Raw genomic sequence first — 23922 nt, 5'->3', positions numbered from 1 at the left:
AGCTGAATCTTAGGCGCTTGGGTCTCAGAATGGCAAAGAGAGAGAGAGAGAGAGAGAGAGAGAGAGAGAGAGAGAGAGAGAGAGAGAGAGAGAGAGAGAGAATTTTTGTAGGGCAAGGGTTTCGGGGATAGAACTATATGGGAGCGTAATTTAGTGAGTTATTTTTTAGAGCTGACGGAAATTATCCCCAGCCGATATCGCTGTAGCCAATGGCTGGTGCTGAACATGAGCTTCCGCCAATCACGATTAACCTCAGTGATATCGGCTGCTGAAATTTACAGACTTCCACAAGTAAAACTGTAGAATCAGGTATATAACTTGCATTTGGTTCTCGGAAATCATATAATGTTAGGTCCTTTTCAATGTTAATATGCATGATACTGTTTATCTTAATTTATCATGTATTGTTGCATTCTTCCTGTGAAGCCAGTTACCTAAATCTCGTCAAGTACTTTGTTATTCACCCTAAAAACTTTGGCGAAATCTATAGCTAACAAATAAGAAATGACGATGAAGTCTGTTTTCAAGGCATATTAAAAATAAACCATTCATAAAACTGATGAATCTATACCACATGAATAACAAAATTTAAGATGTAATCTTTTAGAATGTACGCCTGTAATACAAAATTTTTTTTCCATAGAGCAAAAATATTAAGAGAATGATTTTACAAGACTACATTTAAAAGGCCTTTTAAATGGTACAAGGACACTGATAGCGGATTAAAAGCATTCCACTCAGCATATTTTACACTTGGCCATTTATTCTGTGGAACTAGGCTATGTATGTTGATGGTTATTAAGGCTATTTTTTTATGTCATCGTCAACTCATTTTGTATAACAATAATATACTTTTTCTATTTCCAACCTATCTTCCAATTCAGGGCCCTGCGTCAAGACACAATAACTGTCACTGGAACACTTCCAGTTGCAAATGTTTCGAACTATTTTAACAGTCTGGAAAAAGTTGTTAAAACTACATCTAGTTCCCTACAAGGTTAGGCCCAAATCTCCCTTGCTCGTCTTCTTTCAATTTTCTTCAGGGCTGAAGCAGACAACGGAGTTTTTTTACATTCTGCAAGGAATCTTTTATGTAAATAAAAACGTACAAGCCTGACTTTCAGATTCTTAGCGAAGTTTAAGTTGAAACGCACGATTTACGTAGTTTCATGGGCGATGATTGAGAGTACGAAATAACATAAGCATTATTTTATTATATATATATATATATATATATATATATATATATATATATATATATATATATATATATATATATATATATATATATTGATTAAGTTCTTGTTACCTATTGTACTAGACGAACGAAATGCAAGTGCTATACTTTACTCAATGAAAACCCTCACAAAAACACTTGGACTTCCAAATGAATCTGCGAGAAATTAAAAGAACTACGAACTCCCAGACAGTCACAAGGGAAAGATGACACAGATCACATGTGAAGGGGTCAAGTCACGCCATCATCAGGTCAACAGTCAACAACAGATGTCACAGAGGACGAAGGCTCTCAGGGAAGATGTTAAGTGACTTAGAGGGGAGGTGGAGAAAGGGGAGGGTGGGGTGGGGGTTCCGACCAGTGGCATGTCCTCCTCTAAACCCTCAAGGCTTCAAGGAATACTTCAGAAACTTCATACTCGACTTGACTTGTGTGGGGGAGAGGGGGGAAGGGGGGATTCGATACTTAATTGATTCTTGTCGTGAGAGAACCTAGAGAGAGATGAAGAGGGCGAGTCTGTTGACAATAGGATTTTTTCCTTCGGTTTGTAGGACGACATTATATGGTTCGGGGTGAGAGGGGGTGGGGGAGGGGAGGAGGAGGAGAGGGGGCGGGCTGTTGAAGAGTGATTCATGTGCTGCTCTTTTCCACGCTAAATTTCTGGAGACGAGTTTCTGGACAATTTTCAGTTTTTCAATAATTTTATTTTGTAGTTATCATTTAGAAACTTGTTGGTACTTTTCAGATGAAGTCGGAGATGGCCACATAATCCAAATTGTTAAACTGATTCTTATGCAAAGGAAAATGTGAAAAAGTTGCCCCTTTGTGGAATTCAGAGCATAAGGTTTAATTGCAAACTTTGCCTTCAACGTCACTTTATCCTATTTATGTAGATTTCTTTTATCAGTGCATGCAAAAAACATATAAGCACTGTTCAATCATTTATTTACATAAAGTGTATTTAAACACTGATGAAGAAGCAGTTCATTTCTTCACGCAATTTGGTTTCGAAGAGGACTTGATTGTAACACTGATGGATTCAAAACTTCAGTGGGGTAACTTCGTCTCGAACAGCGAAAGAATTATAGTTTATTAAGATAAGACTCATTATTTTCCGTGTGACTGATAGTAATTTTGATGTACGCTTACGCTTGAAACAGTCTTTACTTTGCCCGCTGACCTTTGTTGCTGCGACGCCGGAACAGCTTAAAAGAACAATTATAATCTTCGTTTGCTTAAGTGACAAATTCCCGAACCTCCATCTTCTTAGCAAGGAAAAAAGTCAGTACAGAAGGGGGCAACGTCATCCTCAGGAAAAAACTAACAACATTTAACACATACTGAAAAGGTGGGAATAATATTTTTCTCGACATTTTCCTATTAAAAAAAAACTAGGACAAACAGAGAGTATTATCAACGGATCAGAGGTTCGACAAGGTCACACACACGAAAGGGTTCAAACGTATATGAACATTCTTTGGACTGTCAAGTAGCAATTTTAAAAAAGAGAAGAGGGTGTCACGCGTGGACTCTGCTGTAGGGTATAAAATATTAGGGTATAAAATACCGATATTTACAAACTGACAAAAATGGAAGTAGGGGTTTGAGGGTTTGTACTAACTGCCGCAAATTAATGTGAGTCAGTTATCGTTGAATTATTTTTGCATGTTTATGTGGATTCACTGGTAAGAATAAAATATAAAAGAAACAGACAAGACTTAACAAAGAACCCTTCGTTGGTACTTATGGCGGGACTTACGTCGAAGGCTAACTGTAATTAAACATGAGAGCGAATGTTACTGACCTTAAAAAAATGTGGGAGGGGAATTGATTATGTATTCATGAAATATGTATTTTGAACCGAATAGTAAAAAGAGTTTAATTTCTTTTCATATGAAATTAACAAGCAGTCGTTATTCAACCACTGAATGATAAAAAGAGTTTCATTTCTCTTTATGTGAAATTAACAAGCAGTGGTTATTTAACAACTGAATGATAACAAGAGTTTCCTTTCTCTTCATATGAAATTAACAAGCAGCGGTTATTTAACCACCGAATGATAAAGAGAGTTTAATTTCTCTTCAAATGAAATTAACAAACAGTGGTTATTTAACCACTGAATGATAAAAAGAGTTTCATTTCTCTTTATATGAAATTAACAAGCAGTGGTTATTTAACAAGTGAATGATATAAAAAGAGTTCCATTTCTCTTCATATGAAATTAACAAGCAATGGTTATTTAACCACTGAATGATAAAAAGAGTTTCATTCTCTTCATATAAAATTAACAAGCAGTGGTTATTTAACCACTGAATGATAAAAATGAGTTTCATTTCACGCTCAAAGGAACCTGTTGTTTTGGGGGGAATGGAATGTTAATTGGAATATAAACATTACTTAGGGACAAATTAACATCTTACATAAACTCTTGTTTTAAAATCCTTCCGAGAGGTAAACACATATTAATGATATCAGAACAAAAAGTTTCGTCTTACCTTCAGTTCTCACAACCTACAAAAAATACCTCGTAATTGACTAAACATTCTTATAGGTGTATTTGGGAAAATTAAATTTCCTATGTTCATTTGTAAAGTTTTTTGGGGGATCATTACTGAATTATTTTTGTGGCTCAAAAGATTAACTGAAATGGGGTTAGCTGATACATCTGGCACAAAATGTATGAAATTAAGATAATAAAGAAACAAAATAAACGAATAAGTAAATACGTAAACAATTAAATAAATAAATAAATAATAATAATAATAATAATAATAATAATAATAATAATAATATTCCAAAAAAAAAAATAGTAATGAGAAAAAGGAACTGCATACTGTATCCGATTTCCCGGGGAGTGATATATTCGGAATAAAAGCATTCCCCTTACTAAACGTCACTTTAGCAGCTCTCAAAAATTCCAATAAACTGGCCAAGTTTGGCTGTGAACTCTACTTTTACATAGTGATAAAACGAAGCAGGGAGCTGGTAAAAAATGCATGGAAACGCTAATACTGCACAAAGCACGATAAAATAATTGCATTTACGAGTTGTCTTTTTCTGAAAAAATACAAACAACTGGGAAGGAGAATGCATAAATTTACTTCGCACAAGACTGAAGTCAATTACCAGCAGAGAAAACAAAAGCGAAGCGCCTGATAGCATCAACTGGGGAATAGGCCAATGAATACAACGCCCACGAAAATAAAAAAAAAAATTTCTAGTCAACTCAAACGTAACATTTTAAAAAACCAAAAAACGTAAATCAAAATAAAACTGATAAACGGAAATATGCGTCAGAAAGCATAAACTCAATAGAAAAACCATTCGATACGTGCCGAAGTAGAGCCGCCCCTTGCAAACATGTGAGCTACCTGGGCCTCAGGGTAATCCTTCATCGCCGTCAGGACGTCCTCCCTGGAGAGGCTGAAGAGCTCCGAGTAGCCAACTGACCTCACGTCCGCCGTTCGCCTGCAGGAAGAAGAAGAAGAAGAGGGCGCGGATGGAAAACATTCATTTAAGGTCGGGGAATGGGATATAAAATTTAGGCCTATGATGTCATTCATTGCTGAAAGGGAAATTGACAGTAAAAGGTTTTAAAGGTGTAACAGGAGGAAAACCTCGCAGTTGCACTATGAAACAATTGTTAGGAAAGGGTGGAAAGAAGGATGGAAGAAAGAGAATATGAACGGAGGTACAGTAAAAGGAATGAAAGGGGTTGCAGCCAGAGGCCGAATATTACGACCAGACTACAAGATTATATTAAAAGTATAAGACGTTAAACGTTGGTATGCTTTTGAAACACAAGATATAACTCATGGATCGCACGATAATATATATGATGGTGTAAGTATTATGCTTAAAATGTGTAATGTGAGGATAGGTTAAGTTAGGTTAGGCAGATAATTTTGGGTTAGTTTCTTGTAATTTAGAAGGAAATCAAATTATTTCTGTTTTCCCAGTAATGTCACAAACTACAGTCAAGCTACAAGACTTGGAATTATAACTGGAATATAAAATTTAGGCCGCAGGCCAAGCGCTAATACCTATGAGGTCATCCAGCACTGGAAATAATGATAAAACAATTGTTAGGAGAGGGGTGGAATGTAAGATGAAAGAGATAGAATATAGCCGGAGGTATAATAAAAAGAATGAATAATAAAAAGAATGAACAGGGTCGAACCTAGGGGCCGAGGGGATGCTTCAAACACCCTTCAGTCATGCCTACGGTGCACCACGTGAGGTGCACTGGGAACGGAAACTAGGAGAATAAGATGAATCTCATGAATATCTTCACCCCGTCTACGAAAATGTCTATAAACATTCTACCCTGTGGGTACAGACTGAATCAAGAAAGCACCAAAGGGAACTGGGTCATTAGATGAGACTTTGATGTTCACGCAGTGTGAAATATATAATCATGAGAGGAATAATGTTGTGTAATTAGGGATACAGTAATCTGTTTGCTGAATTATCTCCATTAATGGTTATTTTGCTTATCACTTTGCACTTTTTTTTTTTTTTAATTTATGGAACTTTTTGCTTTCGTGATAACTTGCTTTGCAATACAATTATCTTTTAGCTTGTTTATTACAACTTTTGCACCTGAATAATAATAATAATAATAATAATAATAATAATAATAATAATAATAATAATAATAATAATAATAATAATAATAATAATAATTCATGGAGATTAGAAATGGTGACATGGCACAGCGAACAGCAAGAAAATAAATCGATTCTGCCTGTTTCCCAAGAAGGAAGAGCCCGCGCTGAACTAATGCCAGCTTAATAAAGAAAAAAAATTCACTTCTGAAACAAACAGAATTAGAATTTACAGACATTTACAGGAGTAAAAACAATTAAAAATGGAAGTCCTCTCACATTTTCTGTTAGGGCCGAAGTACGGAGGAAACTGTTAACAGTATAAAAATAGATAAAAATTGATAACTCAGGACATGATTTCCAGTTCCTCTATTGACATGCCAAAAGATAAATGAAAAAATGAAATACTGATGATGAGAAAACTCAATTTTCTCTGGAATATTAATGAGGGCGAATGGCAAATTCACAGCGATGCATAATTTTTCTATTCTCCTGATAAAATGTGATGAGGAAACTTGAAGAAGTTGAGAAAAGAGGAAAAGAAATTATGGGGTTTTATGCATTCCATGCAAATCAGGTGACACTGGAAGGAGCGAACATATTTCAACTTTGGGTAAAAATGTAACAATATATACGACACCTATATATTTAAAAACGTGTTGTAACCAAATTGTTATTATAAAACTACAGGAAACAAATACGTTGATGGGTTTCTGACTTTACATTAAAAATATAGAATAATATATATAACATATATATATATATATATATATATATATATATATATATATATATGTATGTATGTATGTGTATGTGTGTGTGTGTGTGTGTGTATATATATGTATATATATGTGTTTATAAATGCGTTGTATCAAATTTTTTAATGAAAAACAGTTACGTTTACGAGTTGACTATAAACAAAAAGGCAACATATAAAACAAATTATATGCAAATTCTCTTGATGTGGTAAAGAAAGCACGATACAGGTGACAACATTTCACCTTTTAATAAAATTAATTGAATTGAATATTGAATTTAGGCCAAAGGCCGCACTGGGGCCTAATTCGTTCAGCGCTGAAACGGAAATTGACAGTAAAAAGGTTTGAAAGGTGTAACAGGAGGAAAATTCCCAGTTGATGTGATCAATTGTTGGGAGAGGTAGGCACGATACATGGTGAAAAAAATATGAAAGGACCTTTTTAAAAGGAATGAATTGATGAGAGAAACAATGAGCTTATGGAATACAGCATTTAGTAGAGAGAGAGAAAGGCAAGTCATTCCAGCAAAATAAACAAATACACCTGTTTAAGAAAAAGACAAGACAATAATCATATTTCATGAATAAATATGAGGAATACAGGGAAAGGGAGTAGACCAATAGTTGGGTAAAGGCAGAGAGAAACAAGACTAATAATAACTGAGAGAGAAAAACAAGATTACAAAATAACTGAAAGAGAGAAACAAGTCTAAGGAATAACTGAAAGAGCGAAACAAGCCTAAGAAATAACTGAGAGAGAAACAAGAGTAAGAAATAACTGAAAGAGAGAACAAGTCTAAGAAATAACTGAAAGAGAGAAACAAGATTAAGAAATAGAGAGAGAAGCAAGACTAAGAAATAACTGAAAGAGAGAAACAAGACTAAGAAATAACAGAGAGAGAAACAAAACTAAGAAATAATTGAGAGAGATAAACAAGACTAAAAAATAACTGAAAGAGAAAAACAAGTCTAAGAAATAACTGAAAGAGAGAAAAAAGATTAAAAAACAGAGAGAGAGAGAAACAAGACTAAGAAATAACTGAAAGAGAGCAACAACATAATTGAAAAAATTGTAGAAATTTGAGAATAAGAAGATGTCTGACTTTCTTGCCATAGAATAGGTGATCTAGAGAAACGTGTCTCAAAACAAGACTTCATTGTAAAATGAAGTCTTATTAGCTCAGGGTCTTAGAAAGAGTAAGAACTGATTTCACTCTTGAAATTTGGGCTCTCAAGCCAAGCCCTGGGGTATTTTCTGCCATTCAGCACTTATGAGGATGAAAAAGAGTTGGAGTGGCTGGACAGCAATTTAAATAGATCCAAAAAATAAAGGAAATGAAGTACAAGGATCTTGCGCTAAGAAATAAGAGTTAGAGAGGTTGAAGAGTAAGACTGAAGGAAGGAAGAGGGAATGGAGGTAAAGTAAAAGTCTACAAAGTGGGTACATCTATGGGTCAATGGGCGCTGTTAACATCCTTTAGTAATGCCTACAGTGCACCGCGTGAGATGCACTGAAGGAACTAACCACTGGGAAAGGAGTAAATTCTTTTATGGGGAACTTTGGAAAAAGTCAATAGATCATGAAGACGCGAAGTCTTAGGGACTTCATAAAAAGGTAAAATTAAAAAGATGCAAATTACTTGTTACGGGACTGAAGGCAAAGTCCATAAAGTCCATACAAATTTTACACATTTCTTCAGAACTGGAAGCAAGAAGAGGGACTTACTTGTTGAGTCCATCCAAATTGAGAATACCGATTTCTCCGAAGAAGTCTCCCGCTTTCATGGTAGTTAGAACTTTGCCCGTCTCACTGGAAAAGGAAGCAAATATTCAGTAAATACTGATACATGTAAGTACCTGATTGAGTCGGTATCATACCATTTCAACAAATTAAAATGTTTTTGAAACCAAAATTCTTCACTCAGCAATATACACCTCATAAAAACCCTTTTCGTTTGATTGATAATTCTTGACGTACTCTATAATTTGACGGAATCAAATTAGAGAATGGTCACAGGAAAATACAGTAAAACAAGCAATTACCTTACGGCTAATTACTGTCACTCGATACAATTAATAATGACAATTTCGGGTAGCTTAAATTATGGCATATCGTTAAAAAAATTCATAATATGTTTAACTGATTGACGCCAAAAATATAAAATTAACCAAGAATTTTCTTAAAGTACTAGTCTGTATAATAATTAGAACAGAACAGAACAACAAAATATAGAATTTTGGCCAGAGGCCAAGTGGTGGGACCTATGAGGTCATTCAGCGCTGAAACTGGCAATAAAAAGGTCTGAAAGGTGTAACAGGAGGAAAACCTCACAGTTGCACTACTAAAAAATTGTTAGAAGGTGGAAAGTAAGATGGAGGAGAATATGAACGGAGGTACAGTAAAAGGAATGAAAGGGGTTGCAGCTTGGGGCCGAAGGGACGCTGCAAAAGAACCTTGAGGAATGCCTACAGTGCGCCGCATGAGGAGCACTGACAGCACTACCCCCTACGGGGTGTATAATTACTAGCTAAATATTAAATGTATATATTTAAAACTATCATACCTATTACATCTAAAGATAATTAAGCACCTGAAAAAATTACCATTAAAGAATCAACTTCACTTAATAAAAAATCGAAATCGATAAAATATAAAAAAATAAAAATGAAAAAAAGCTTCAGATCTCAAACGCCAAGAGCTGGTTGGGGGATTCTGAGGACAAAAGATCCCCAAGTGAGAAGAAATATTTCCGAGAGCCGCAGAAAAGACGTCTCTTCCTTTCTCTTCTTTCTTTCTCTCTCTCTCTCTCCATTTCCGATTCGTTTTTGTTTGCGAAAAGAAAGTAAGTTTCCCCCCCTAAGGGATCGTTCGACTTCGATGGGACCCATCCACTCTTGAAGGTCTAATTTGTGGGGGTTGCATTAGGGCCCTCAAAAGATCAAGAGAGAGAGAGAGAGAGAGAGAGAGAGAGAGAGAGAGAGAGAGAGAGAGAGAGAAGAGAGAGAGAGAGAGAGTTTCAAACAGATATACTAAATCAGTCAAAAGGTGCAATGGTAAATATGTATTTACAATTGGATATTTAGGAATCATCGGGTTTTCGTAAGCTTAACTCCTAAACTATTTATAAAACGAGAGAGAGAGAGAGATTTATAATTGCATATTCTGGAATTACCGTGCTTTCATCAGCATTACACCTTACATGTTAATAATGTCACAGAGAGAGAGAGAGAGAGAGAGAGAGAGAGAGAGAGAGAGAGAGAGAGAAATCAGAGAGAGTATTTACAAGAGATTTAGGAATCATCAGGTTTTCCAAGCTTAACTCTAAAGATTTATAAAAGAGAGAGAGAATTTATAATTGCATATTCTGGAATTACCGTGCTTTCATCAGCATTACACTTTTACATGTTAATAATGTCACAGAGAGAGAGAGAGAGAGAGAGAGAGAGAGAGAGAGAGAGAGAGAGAGAGAGAGAGAGGTGAGAGAATGTATTTACAATTAATTTAGGAATCATCAGGTTTCGTGCTTAACTCCTAAACTATTTATCATTTATCATAGCATTACACCATTACATGTTAATAATGTCAGAGAGAGAGAGAGAGAGAGAGAGAGAGAGAGAGAGAGAGAGAGAGAGAGAGAGAGAGAGAGAGAGAGAATTTATAATTATCGTGCTTTCATCAGCATTACACCTTACATGTTAATAATACCAGAGAGAGAGAGAGAGAGAGAGAGAGAGAGAGAGAGAGAGAGAGAGAGAGAGAGAGAATTTATAATTACATCAGCATTACACCTTACATGTTAATAATATCAGAGAGAGAGAGAGAGAGAGAGAGAGAGAGAGAGAGAGAGAGAGAGAGAGAGAGAGAGAGAGAGAGAGAGAGAGAGAGATTTATAATTATCGTGCTTTCATCAGCATTACACCTTACATATTAATAATACCAGAGAGAGAGAGAGAGAGAGAGAGAGAGAGAGAGAGAGAGAGAGAGAGAGAGAGAGAGAGAAGCGACCAAGCAATATCCCCACCGGAAAACAAAAGCAAACAACAGCCTTACCTTATGACCTCGAGTATCCCATCGGCTATGATGAACATTTCTCTGGCCACCTCGCCTTTCCTACAGATCAGGTCACCCGGTGTGAAGATGTAGGCTTTCATCTTGAGCACCAGGTCATGGAGGAACTCTGGCTGGCATTCCTTAAATATACTAACCTGTTGTAAAAAAATGAGACAGGGAGAGAGAGTGAGAGATATGATTCGTGAGACAAACTGAATGATGTTGTTTTGGGAAATCAATATTGCAAGAGTAATAAAAGAATTTTTAAGCATTTTCAATTTTTTGTTTTTATATGTGTGTGTGCATGTATGTATGTATATATACAGTATATGTGTATACAAACACGCACACATTATATATATACTGTATATATTGTATATATATATATATTTGTATATATATATATATATATATATATATATATATATATATATATATATATATATATATATATATATATATATATATATATATATATATATATATATAATATATATATATATATGTAAATAAATATATATATACATATATATATATATATATATATATATATATATATATATATATATATATATATAAATATATATATGTATGCATGTATGTATGTGTGTGTACATATATGGAAAGTAAACCTCTCTTCATATACTGTTAAGGTCATGATCAAATTACGCATTATCAATCACAAGAGTGACAACGTCCATTAAGGAAGTTAAACGTATCGAAGAGCATTCCATGTCTGATGTGCTCAAGTAAGGCCGTTTTATGCAACACGGGCAACGAAGATGAACAAGCCCCCGACATTTTTTTCTCTCTCTAAATCTAAATTCTCCAAGGACTGAGAAATTCTAAAAGATCTCTATCAGGCGAAGGCATTCGCAGTAAAGGAAATTTATGAATCTATTTTCATCAAAGCGACTTTTCATTCACACACTTAAGTGAATGCATTTACGTGTGCAAGAATGACTGCCCCATTTTGCTTGGTAACGGAAGAGAAAAGAAATTAAAAGTGAATATGATCGACGCATTTCGTCGTCCAAAGCTTTCACTGAGGGACTTCAGTTCTTAATAAGTCTTTAGAAGTAGACTCCTGGATGGGGAGGTGTATACCCAGGAATAATTTTGTTTGTTCGCTTTTCTGTTTTATTTGTAAGCCGGAGGGCGCGCACGCAAGCACATACAAACATCACACATACATTCATACATACATATTTATTTATATATATATATACTATATATATATATATATATATATATATATATATATATATATATATATTATATATATATATATATATATATATATATATATATATATATATATATATATATATATATATATATATATATATATATATATATATATATATATATATATATATATATATATATACACAAAATTGTCTTTTCCCGTTTCAGAAGCTGTAAATGTCTGTCTGTCTACTCACAACCACAGTTTACATGTGCTTAATATATGCAAAAATAAATAATTACTCACACAACTCCCAAAGACAAAAATATGCCCTCCGCACCACCGAAAAAGAAAGAAAGAACAACTAAAAACAATGAAAAGTCTCAAAACAGAAATAAGAAAAGGTTAAAAAGAAAAATGAGGACACTAAGCTAAACACAGGGAACCGGGTCTCGGCGACAAAGTGACCACGGTAATGAAGTTATGGAGGGAATCACCGACCTTAACTATCCTAACTAATTTAACACTTCCCAATATCCTCTCAATCCTTGCTAACGACTTATCTGTCTCTTGGCAAAGGCCGGGGTGAAGGAAGGAGAGAGAGAGAGAGAGAGAGAGAGAGAGAGAGAGAGAGAGAGAGAGAGAGAGAGAGAGAGATAGACGAAGGCGATGTACGAAGAGGTTTGTGTTGTTAATTTTAAGTCTATTTGACTCACCTCACTAGCATAAAATTCTCTGTAATGATATTCAATTGAACATGGGACAAATTCTAGTACAAAAACGTAACATAATGCCTATACTTTGTTTTTGTCTATGACTGTCAACAACAGAAAAAACAATCCATACTTTTATTAACCCCTCGTTTATTTTTTTGCCATAGATTCTACGGTAATCACCTCCCCACCTCGTTCCTTTTCATTTCTATAGAAATTTGTTTTAGCTTACTTGAAAAATTCACTCTTTGACCACGAATAAATTCTCTAATATTCAATTGTGAGACATGAACAAAAGGTAATACTTTGGCGATAACGTTCCATTTTCTTTATACAGATCATGTATGAAAAACTAAATAAAAGTTTATTTGAAAACCAAATTATAGATTTTCATGCAGTCCTAAATGCCGCTTTGACCTACCACAATTCTTGACTGAAAGAGACCCTGACAAAAATTTAAATGTTTAATACATTAAATATAATTCCCACTGAAGTTCTAGCAATCTTTTAATCAGCTTTAACCTAACCTGTAAGTAACCTGACACAATGTGACCCTGAAATGACAATGCACAAGCAGTCACACCTGATCAATATTAATCGGTACATAATCAAATGTGAAATGAATGAATGAATAAAATATACTCCTGGCGTAACGTAAAACTCACCAGAAGAATTTCGCTGGGTAACGCAAGAGGAACAGGGACACATTTCAGAAATATTCATTTATTCATGGAATTTTAAAGTGAAAAACAACAAAACACAAAATATGAGAGCATGGGTCCAAGAGTTCCGTGAGCTGGTGGAATGTAGACTACGGACCAAAAAAAAAAAAAAAAAAAAAAAAAACTCCGAAACATTATGACATTTGACCTCGTACGAAGCTTCGCGTATTATGATGACTACAAACGTCAGGTCATGATGGTTAAAGGAGCGTGAACGTAAAGGAAATGAGTGATTTGGGGGTGATTAAACGGGCCATTTGAAATCGCCATTTCGTTTTACTTCTCGATCGCCATAGTCGTTGTGGAGATTTGATATAGTGCTTATAATTATTTAACTTTTTTGCATCATGAGATGCAACTTTAATTTCTAAGTTACTTTTGATGTAGCCATTACATACATACATACATACATATATGTATATATATATATATATATATATATATATATATATATATATATATATATATATATATATATATATATATATATATCAAATATAACGAGCCTATAAAACGTCAAAATGTGAAAAGTAAAGGCTATATTTCAGAGACCAAACTGTCTTTCTCCTCAGGCAAATATGGGCTCTATTTATGATGGAATTCTGTTTTAACAGAAAATACTTCACAGTCATATATAATATATTTACACACACACAACACACACATGTATATATATATATATATATATATAGTATATATATATATATCTATATAATATAATATATACATATATATCATATACAACATACAACAACCATACACATAATTAGACGAAAAGAAAATAGACACTTCTGTGTGTCTTACCATTCACGCAACATCATAAATACTTCACTGCATTTTCCCATACACACAACATAAAAAAATACTTTCATGTATGTTTCCATACATAAAACATAAATGTTTACAGTGCATATGAAAACCTTTACCCCAAGTCTCTAGTTGCACACACACACACAAATAGACAAACTACAAAAATTATACTCCCCTATTAATCCGAACAAAGTTAAAACGAACGTCAGAAATAAAACTCTCTCGTAACACCGTATCATTCCTCTCCATTCCAGAAGGCTTTTTATAGACGCCCTCATATAATCATTAGCAGCATCGATTTCCCCCCTTTTAACAAATTTACACTGCGAGAAGTTTCATCACGTTCATAATGCGCTGCAGTTTCAATTATGACCTCGTAACCCAGCCGTCAATATTTGCACATATTAATTAGGCCGACTGGTGACCTCTCAAACTCGACCTCGCCGAGGGAAAGTGGAAGCAGACTCGCGGATGTCAATCCACTTGATCGGTTGAGTAGTTGGCGCATATTATCAATTGAGGATAAAATATATTATCCACAGATAAAAAAAATGGATCACAAATTGGCTGTCCAACTGCCAGAACTTAAACTTATTTAGATTTCACTTCATTAACCATATATCAAGTAGTGATTGCCCTTACAATCGTTGTTCATGACATACAAAATCTTTAAACCTATCTTCAGAAAAGGCCATTATAATTCAAAATCCTCAGAAACTACTTAATAGCTTGACCACACTTACCTTTATTTACTACCGTGAGTTTACAAAAGAACACAAACGAATGAATCCCCTAACTTTAATCTTGTTTTACTTCAACTTTTATTTAAAAGACACGGCTTTTTTTTTTCAAGAGGTGTCCAACCCATAAAACAAAGCGACCGTTGACTGTCTCCTTAGGCTCCAGACCCGTCGATAAAGCCCATTCCCCCCAAAATACCTAAGCTAAGGACCTCGTTCCCTTTCTGCCCCGTCCCACCGCAGAAAATAAAAGACCTCATTCTCTTGCCTCCTAAAGTCCCGTCGATGCCTGTTCCCCATAATGCCCGCGACCTCATCCCTTCCTTCTGGTTGCATTTACATACAAACACACGTACGTACATAAATACATACATACATACATACATACCTTCTTGAGCGTAGCAAGGTTGACGTGAAGGGCAAGCTCGGTCTTCAGCTTGTCAGGGAGAAGGCCTAAGGCCATGTTTATGTCCCCGCCTCCCTGGATACGACCTCTGTGAACAGGGGGGGAAAGAGTAGATATTATCAATGATAAAAAGGATGAAACGTCTTTGTGAACCTGAAAATATGTCTTACTTACACACACATTATGTATATGAACATATATAGGTATGTATAATAATAATAATATTAACACGTGATTTATAGGCCTATATCAAGCATCACCACAGGTGAAAAAATAAGACATACATATATACATATGTATAATTTAAACATACATACACGTACATTAATCAAAGATCTTTTCGTCTGCATACATACATATAACAAATATATAAATAAATACATCTCCCCATACAGAGACAGATATATAAGTAAATGAATACCACTCTTCATGATTGCCACAAATTCAAGCAGTCGTCCATACACACACACACACACATATGAATCAAAGCTCTTTTTGTATACATACATACAGATAGACATACGATATAAGGTAATATACTCTTCAAGATTAAATAAACGCAAGCAGACATCCATTTGCCTCACGGAATTCCCAACTTCCTGCTCTTCCATAACTTTCTGGAAACGTTCCATCATCTGGCAACCTAATATTTCCTTTGAGGCTGTCGAGCTTCCAGATTAGAGAGAACGTTTCCAGAACACATCCAAAAAGTTAAAGAAGAAAGCGGGAAGTTGAGAAATCCATGCTTGCACGTATCTGTGTATAAACACTTTTATTCTTTTCTCCGTCCGCTCATCTGTTCCAGCATTCGCTTCTTTTTAACCCCTTCCCTTGCTTTCCCATCATGGCGCGACAACGCCTATCCGCGTCCTCATTCAAATTCACATGTTCGTTGATCCCGGACGTTGCTGTGTGCATATGCGGTCGAGTCGTGCGGTCGAGTCGCACAGCAGGGCACAGGGGACTCGAGTATTCATGCAAAGTGAATGGTTAGCATGACATCAGGCCATTTTGGAGAGGTCGCCAGCCACTCCTCGCTTCTCCGTCTAATTCTTTGAGAGAGAGAGAGAGAGAGAGAGAGAGAGAGAGAGAGAGAGAGAGAGAGAGAGAGAGAGAGAGAGAGAGGCTGGCTAACACCACATCAGACTATTTCCAGTGAGATCATTCTCAATGAGCGTACGTTTTTTTTTTTAATGAGCGTACGTTTTTTTAATTCGCATGCCTAAATACAATACGTTAGAGACAGCCAGAAGAGTATAAGAATGGGAAAACTCCAAAGGTTTATCATTCAAGTCAGTGTAAGAGAAAGAAAAGACGACCAACATTAAAGGGATGTGTATACAAAGGAGGAGGGTCTTTTGGTAAAGTTTTCGTTATACAATTGCCTTGCAAATTTATCTCCCTCCGCCCTTTCATTTCTCACAAGCTGAAGACAAATGTCACTTTAGGTACGTTTTAGCAAATTTCTTCAGACCGTTCACGATCTGAAAAATGCCTTCAATATCGTACAGATCTTGAAAAGTGGATCATTCAGTGAATTACTAGAAACATAATATGATGGAGGACTTAAAAAATACAGAAAAGGAGACGGCACTTTCCCTGCGGCGGTAGGCCTACGGAAACAAACTGGTACATGAAGCCTAGTACTATAAGAGCTCGGGAAAACGTCTTCTGACTTGTTATCGGGGCTTGCTGTCTGATATGTGAAACCTCCTTCCTTTAGACTAGTACGTGTGTGTGTGTCTGTTACTACATTAGAAAATGTCTCAAGTTATCAAGTTTCCGCTTCTGTATCTTCAGGCGCCAGGCAACGGTTGGAATAGGAAATATACAATGTTCACTGGCAGACAGAGGTACACGAGGTCTAATTATCTTTCATTTCTTGCCTCTTGTTTTGAGAAGCACAATGCTTTTCTTCAGTTGACTTTGCCCACGGGGCCTAAACATTACTCTTCCACAAGAATACCTCAGGTTATAAAGCTCTTGGCTATGAAAACTTACATTTTTGTTAATGTGGAGGACTATGGTTTTTTAATCAGCTTAGCCACTTAGTTCAACACCAATCTGAAGGCTCATAAACACAGTTAACTTTCTTACGGGCCTAAATAACTGAAATTAACTGTTATGTGTGTTTGCCTCGAGTACTAAATCGGTTTTATCTAGCTTGCAACGTGCAACAGGAGCTCAGCTACTGGTGTTAAATAGGGAATCTGCTGATGGTACCCAGAGTTCAATGGGGGTGACTAAAACTTGTATACTGGTTTGACAGGAGCTCTTGAAGTTGTCAGCCACGATACACATGTCAAACACCACCAGGGAGAAGGGGACAGCCATGCTTTCGTTTCCACACTAGTTTCATAACCGTAGTGAGATAACAGAGGAATTGGCTAAGTGAATAAATTAAAAAAAATATAGGAGAAATGGGAAACCATTCTTTTCGAGAGGTTAAAAAAATTGTCTGCTATTTTATTTTCTTTATTATTTAATTTTTTTTGTATTACTTTTACTTTTATCATCTTTAATTTTATATTTCTATTTCACTTTCTGTTACTTTTTTACTCTGATTCTGATTTTTATTGTTTAAATTATTTTAAAGTTTATACTTACCATTTCTAATTTTTCCTTCATTGTTTCTGCTTTTATTTTTTACTGATAATTATTTTTTTAATTCATTATTTCTGCTTTTGTTTTTTACTGATAATTATTTTTTTTAATGCCAGCGTCCAGTCGCCATTTTTGAAGCTCACATTCTACCGTATTTGGAGAAAGACGCAGAGTATTAGCAGGCTTATATACGTACGCTGATAATATAATCATATGATCAAGTGTATGCAGATAAGAACAGAAACTGCAGGATACCCCTATAATCGAAAGAAAACGGGACCGCCAGAGAGATGATCCCGGTTACTTAAGAAGCAACTCCTCAGGGTTTCCTGGTTCGATAATAAAGAAAAATACAATTCTTATCGATAAGGAAAATGGAAATAATACTGAAACATCTGATATGGAGGATATCGAACAGAATTGAATAGAACAGAATAAAATATAGAATTTAGGCCAAAGGCCAACCGCAGGGACCTATGAGGTCATTCAGCGCTGAAACAGAAACTGACAGTAGAAAGGTTTGACAGGTGTAACAGGAGGAAAACCTTGCAGTTGTACTATGAATCAATTGTTAAGAGAGGGTGGAAAGTAAGGTGGAAGAGAGACTATGAACGGAGGTACAGTAAAAGGAATGACAGAGGTTGCAGTCAGTGGCCGAAGGGATGCTGCAAAGAACCTTAAGTAATGCCTACAGTGCACCCAATAAGATGCACTGACGGCACTACTCCCCTGCGGGGAATATGGAAAATATCCCACGACATTCTATATACCCTGGGGTACTGAATATGACAATAAAAAAAAGCGTGACGTCATTCCTGAGCAAAGGAACATCACTTACAAACAATGGAAAAGAAAATCAAATAACACCAAGGGCTTGATTCCTCTACCTGTACAACAATGGAAAAAGCAATTCAGTTCTTCAGAATCCCATTTAAAGAAGACTCGGACACTTTGAAGGGGAACACACCTCTTGTACCTTCCACGATGTTTTTATTAAATCATAACGCAAGAGGCGAGAAGATATTGTCCAATAAAGCTGCTGATATGAAAGGATTCCTTAATATCAAGGGTCTCTATCAAGTGGTTAAGTTAAAGGGGTCTTTCCAGGGCTCCAGACCTCGTGCCAAGCTCAAGACCAGAGGCTACTGTATTCCTCACAGTCTTCGTGAACAAAGATTATCAAGAATGGTGTTGGGAGAAAAAGGTAAAGAATATGTTTGGGACGGTTTAAATGAAGGTACTGTACTCTCCGTCGAAGCACTGAAATGCTTATGAGATTATCATTTTCGTTCATAAACTCCCGTGTATTTCGGGTAAAATGAAAAGCTGGTGGAACTAACGTAAATAAATGCATTTATCCACAGAAACTGGAAAACGATAAAGGAAAACAAGAGAGAGAGAGAGAGAGAGAGAGAGAGAGAGAGAGAGAGAGAGAGAGAGAGAGAGAGAGAGAGAGAGAGAGAGAGAGAGAGAGCAGGAAAGACTGGCATTTCAAAGAATGAAGAATGAAAGTTCCATCATCTCTCTCATACCTTGCCATTATCAGACCTTACTTAGACAGCTCATTAACGTTCGTTATCTGCTACCAGTTCTCTCATACCTTGCCATTACCATACATTACTGCGGCAGTTCATTACTGTTCGTTGTTTCACAAGTTTTCATGTATAATTATTTTTGCAAATCTTACCAACTAGACCCCTAATCATTTTTGAAAATCTTACCAACTAGACCCTTCATTATTTTTGTAAATCTTACCAACTACACCCCTCCCCTAATTACTTTTTGCAAATTTTACCAAATAGACCCCTAATAATTTTTATAAATCTTACCAACAAGACCCCTCATTATTTTTGCAAATCTTACCAACTATACCCTTTATTTTTGGCAAATCTTACCAACTAGGCCCCTCATTATTTTTGGTAAATCTTACCAACTAGACCTCTATTATTTTTGCAAATCTTACCAATAGACCCCTCATTATTTTTTGCAAATCTTACCAACTAGACCCATATATTTTTGCAAATCTTACCAACTAGGCCCCTAATTATTTTTGCAAATCTTACCGACCCCTTATTATTTTTGCAAATCTCACCAATTAGACTAATAATTTTTTTTTCAAATCTTACCAACTAGCCCCCATGCATAACTATTTTTGCAATTCTTACCCACTAGACCCCTTACCTTGACCAAGAGTAGTCATACCATCTCTGCACTCTCCTCTGCATAGCTCTAGGAACTTTGTGGTGACGCATATATAATTTGGCTCCATCCTGTTCGGGAGGGAAATTCGATGAATATGGCAATAGTCTCATGTTAGTTTCACGCAGGCTTTAATTCATCACTCCCATCAACTATTTACGCTGGGATAAATAAAGGAAGATTTATCCATGGCTTTACCTAGTCTCCTCCATGAACCCTTCAAACTGTCATGAAATTCCAGGTTCCAATTCCTGTTCGTTAGATGAACTGACAGGCAGGTCATAAAAAATTTTGATGCTATTGTAACTTCAACAGAGAAACGGGTGTATAATCTTATTTTTTTCGTCATAAATAAAACATGGAAGGTTAAAACTATACTTTGATACTCCGGCAAATTCGACAAAGAAACGCCTGCATAATATTCTTATTTTTTCATAACACATGTAACAGGAAATCTCAGCTTTATACTCTTGACTTCCGATACCACAGCACTGCAGTCTCTAAATAAATAAGAGTATATACAACTACATATGCTATATCTATGCACAAGGCAGAGTAGGCAATCAGTCATGGAAAGCAACACAACATAAAAAGAAGAGGTTCGGCAACGTTCAAATCCTTTTCTGAACGGAAACGGGCAACAAACAGAAATGGTCAGTTTACATCGATACAAAATTAATATAAGTTTTAAAAGCCTATTCACACGTAATTATATCAAATTTTTCAAGTCTATTCCGTAGACAAAATGATTTACCACCGTCCCCAACAATTCCCTTATGAATGAAAGTCATCTTAAGAGAAAACGATATGGCAGAATAAAGAAAATATACGAATTCATTAGATAATCCAGTTATAAAACAAATACCGGTGAGGCCATGTAGATGCATGCATATACAATGGGATGCTTAAAATATTATTATCTTTAAAAATGCAAACAGGCTTTGAAGGAAGGAAGGTCCTCGAGACAGTATTGAGATCTGGTATTCAGATCTAGTATTACAGTACCTACATTCATAGGCCTTACGGATATATGGTTGAAAATTCATTTTTTTTTGGAGGGGTTATGCATCTGTTCTCTATGAACTGACATAAGCCTACATAAAATAAACGATACTTGCCGTAAGGTAACAAGAATGGTTTTTTTTATTCACTGACAGAATTCATGTTCATAACAGAAATTTTCGTCTCATGAGCATTGTACCTTATGCCAAAATTAATGATAGAAGATTACCTAAGATTTGGACCATAAAGCTTTCAAATTCAACGTTCAAAAAAAAATTAAATGTACTTACCAATAATCTTTCGAATTCCAACCTATTAGCATTACGGTTTGTGATCACATTACCAACTTGACCTGTGGGAAAAAAAATAATTAAAATTTCTAAATAAGTTACTAGGCTTTGAAAACCTCAAGTTTGAAAAGTAACTTTTAAAAAGCAAAAAAAAAAAAAAAAAAAAAAAAAGAGAAAGGTTCACTAACAACCTCAATTTAAAAAGCAAAAACAGGTTTTACTAACAACCTCACAAAGATAATTTTGTCAAATCTTACCAACTTCACCTCTTGGAAAACCTAAAACAACAGAAAATCTCCAATTCAGTTAACTATCGCTTTTAAAACCTCAAGTTTAATTGATAACTTCGGAACACAAAATAAAGGATTGACTAAAATCCTGACGAAGTTAATTTTACTAAAAATGAGACAGATAAATCCTGGATCTTCAAGGGGGGAGAAATTTAACAGCCGAATTCCTGAGAGGAAAAGTCAAGAAGTTTTAAGCGACTGAAATGGAAACCTAAATTAACAAAGAAGAAAACCACTTAAATCTTGATTGGGCATTATAAATCTGATTAATGAAACTCCCAAAAACTCACTCTCTCTCAGAGAGAGAGAGAGAGAGAGAGAGAGAGAGAGAGAGAGAGAGAGAGAGAGAGAGAGAGAGAGAGAATAATTGAACTTTTCAAGATTCATCAAATATTTTCCTTTTTCTTCGATGAATCGAAGGCTTTTCGCCCAATGGAATGTAAAGGAATTTTTTTTTATATATTTGTCGTTCTTAAATACAAATGGGCTAAACCTTTCCAAGAAATTGGGAAATGTGAAGGTGATGCAATGGGTATTTTCTCAAGCAATATATAAATATATATATATATATATATATATATATATATATATATATATATATGTATATGTATATATATGTATATATATATATATATATATATATATATATATATATATATATATGTAAATATATATATATATATATCTATATATATATTAAATATATATATACATATATTATTATATTATATATATATATATATATATATGACAGGAAAATATTCTTAAATCAAAGAACTTTTCAGAAAATAAAGCTAGCTAGTATCATAAAAGACTTGAGACATACATTAAGAACTGGGTGAAACCACGGCACATATATATAACAAAAAGCCTGACACAATGAACAGATAATATTAAACTCAAATTACAGCACCTCTCAAAATCCCCCCAAAAGATATTAACAATTTCCTATGGCTGTTCGCCACCATATTATGGTGGGCTTTGATAATCCTATTATTCCGCGATTCTTTTGAAAAATAGTTCGCGCCGAATTCCAAAGGATCTAAAAAAAAAAAAAAAAAAACTCTGGATCTCACAGAAACCTCAAGACTGGAGGAAGCAGCTTCCAGGGATCCAGAGGCGAACTTCCTGCTTCTCGCTCTTCCAGTCCAGCGTCTGGAAGAAGAAGAATGATTCTTCCGCCTCCAGCGGTGGATTACGAAGTTTTCGTCGGAATAATCGGAGGAATGAGATTCTTCATCGTTCAAAAAGGAGAAGATGAGATACAAAAATGGGGTGCATCCGAGGAGAGAAAGCTATGGGATGATTATGTGATTATCATGCGCTCTGCGCATGCGCGTTCTATCAGTAATACATTCGAGTATAACAATGTTTCATTAGTCTACTTTGTGGCACTGGGTTTATCTCTAAACACTATCTTTTGGTCCTTGCATTTTAATTTTCATGTATAATTTTATAGCAGACGTTTATGCAATACCTAAACATACAATAGCAATATACGTCTTTGTTAAGAGTTTACAAAATAATACCGACAACCACCTTCTGTTCCTACTCTTGGAAACTGTCACATGATCTGCCATATACCAGCTCTTCTATCACTCTTCGGAAAGAATTTTGCCTTTCTATCATATATTTCAAGAAAAGCTCATGTTCTGCAAAGCTTTTTTTTACTTCCAAGTAACCAAACTATCAATATTTTTAAGCCTTTTTTTAAATCTCTGTTGCAATTGTTGGAATTCAAATTATATTTAATCATAATTAAATTACTTAAGTTTCTCTTACCAATTCATACTTCCACCAGCCTAAATCGTTTTCAACTTAGTGGAATTCGAACAAGTACCAACGTACAGACTTGTCCAGTTCAGCTGAAGGAAAGGGCCCCATTGATTCAAAAAAAAAAAAAAAAAAAAAAAAAAATCCATGACGCGAGGGAAAATAACATGCAGAAGAAGGCTCTGAAGAAGTGTGACTATAGGGGGATGAAATACGCATGACGATTATACGCTGAGGAGATGAAATCACAAATGAGGTGGTAGAAGACAGATGTGGTGCCCGGTGACTGAAGGCACGCATAGATCTCAAAGACTGACAGACTCTTGGCACGTGATAAGATTGGGGAGGCAAGCAATCAGTTAAATAAGGGGTGGGTGTGGAACTTCACGAAAAGACAAGCGAGAAGGTCGCGTAGATTAAAGAGAAAGGCCAGAGGCGGGGAACTGGACCCGATGGGAATTCGGGCAGAACATACGGAAGACAAAAGAATAAATTCATCAGATGTCTAGCCCCTAACAAGGGAAGACCGACG

The 23922-nt window shown here is 35.4% G+C and overlaps 1 protein-coding gene across 1 annotated transcript in view; it reads right to left on the bottom strand.

The window, feature by feature from the left end:
- Positions 1-23922, bottom strand: part of LOC136840061 (uncharacterized) — a 1603746-nt gene that overhangs the window by 54028 nt on the left and 1525796 nt on the right. The window contains 6 exon segments of the mRNA XM_067106396.1: positions 4609-4705; positions 8328-8411; positions 10653-10807; positions 15215-15320; positions 20018-20106; positions 21328-21389. Of these exon segments, the coding sequence (XP_066962497.1) occupies positions 4609-4705; positions 8328-8411; positions 10653-10807; positions 15215-15320; positions 20018-20106; positions 21328-21389 (593 nt within the window).

Source organism: Macrobrachium rosenbergii, chromosome 7, assembly GCF_040412425.1.
Source record: "Macrobrachium rosenbergii isolate ZJJX-2024 chromosome 7, ASM4041242v1, whole genome shotgun sequence".
Taxonomy (NCBI): domain Eukaryota; kingdom Metazoa; phylum Arthropoda; class Malacostraca; order Decapoda; family Palaemonidae; genus Macrobrachium; species Macrobrachium rosenbergii.
Note: the sequence above shows the minus strand (reverse complement) of the source record. Positions and strands in the feature narration are given on the sequence as shown.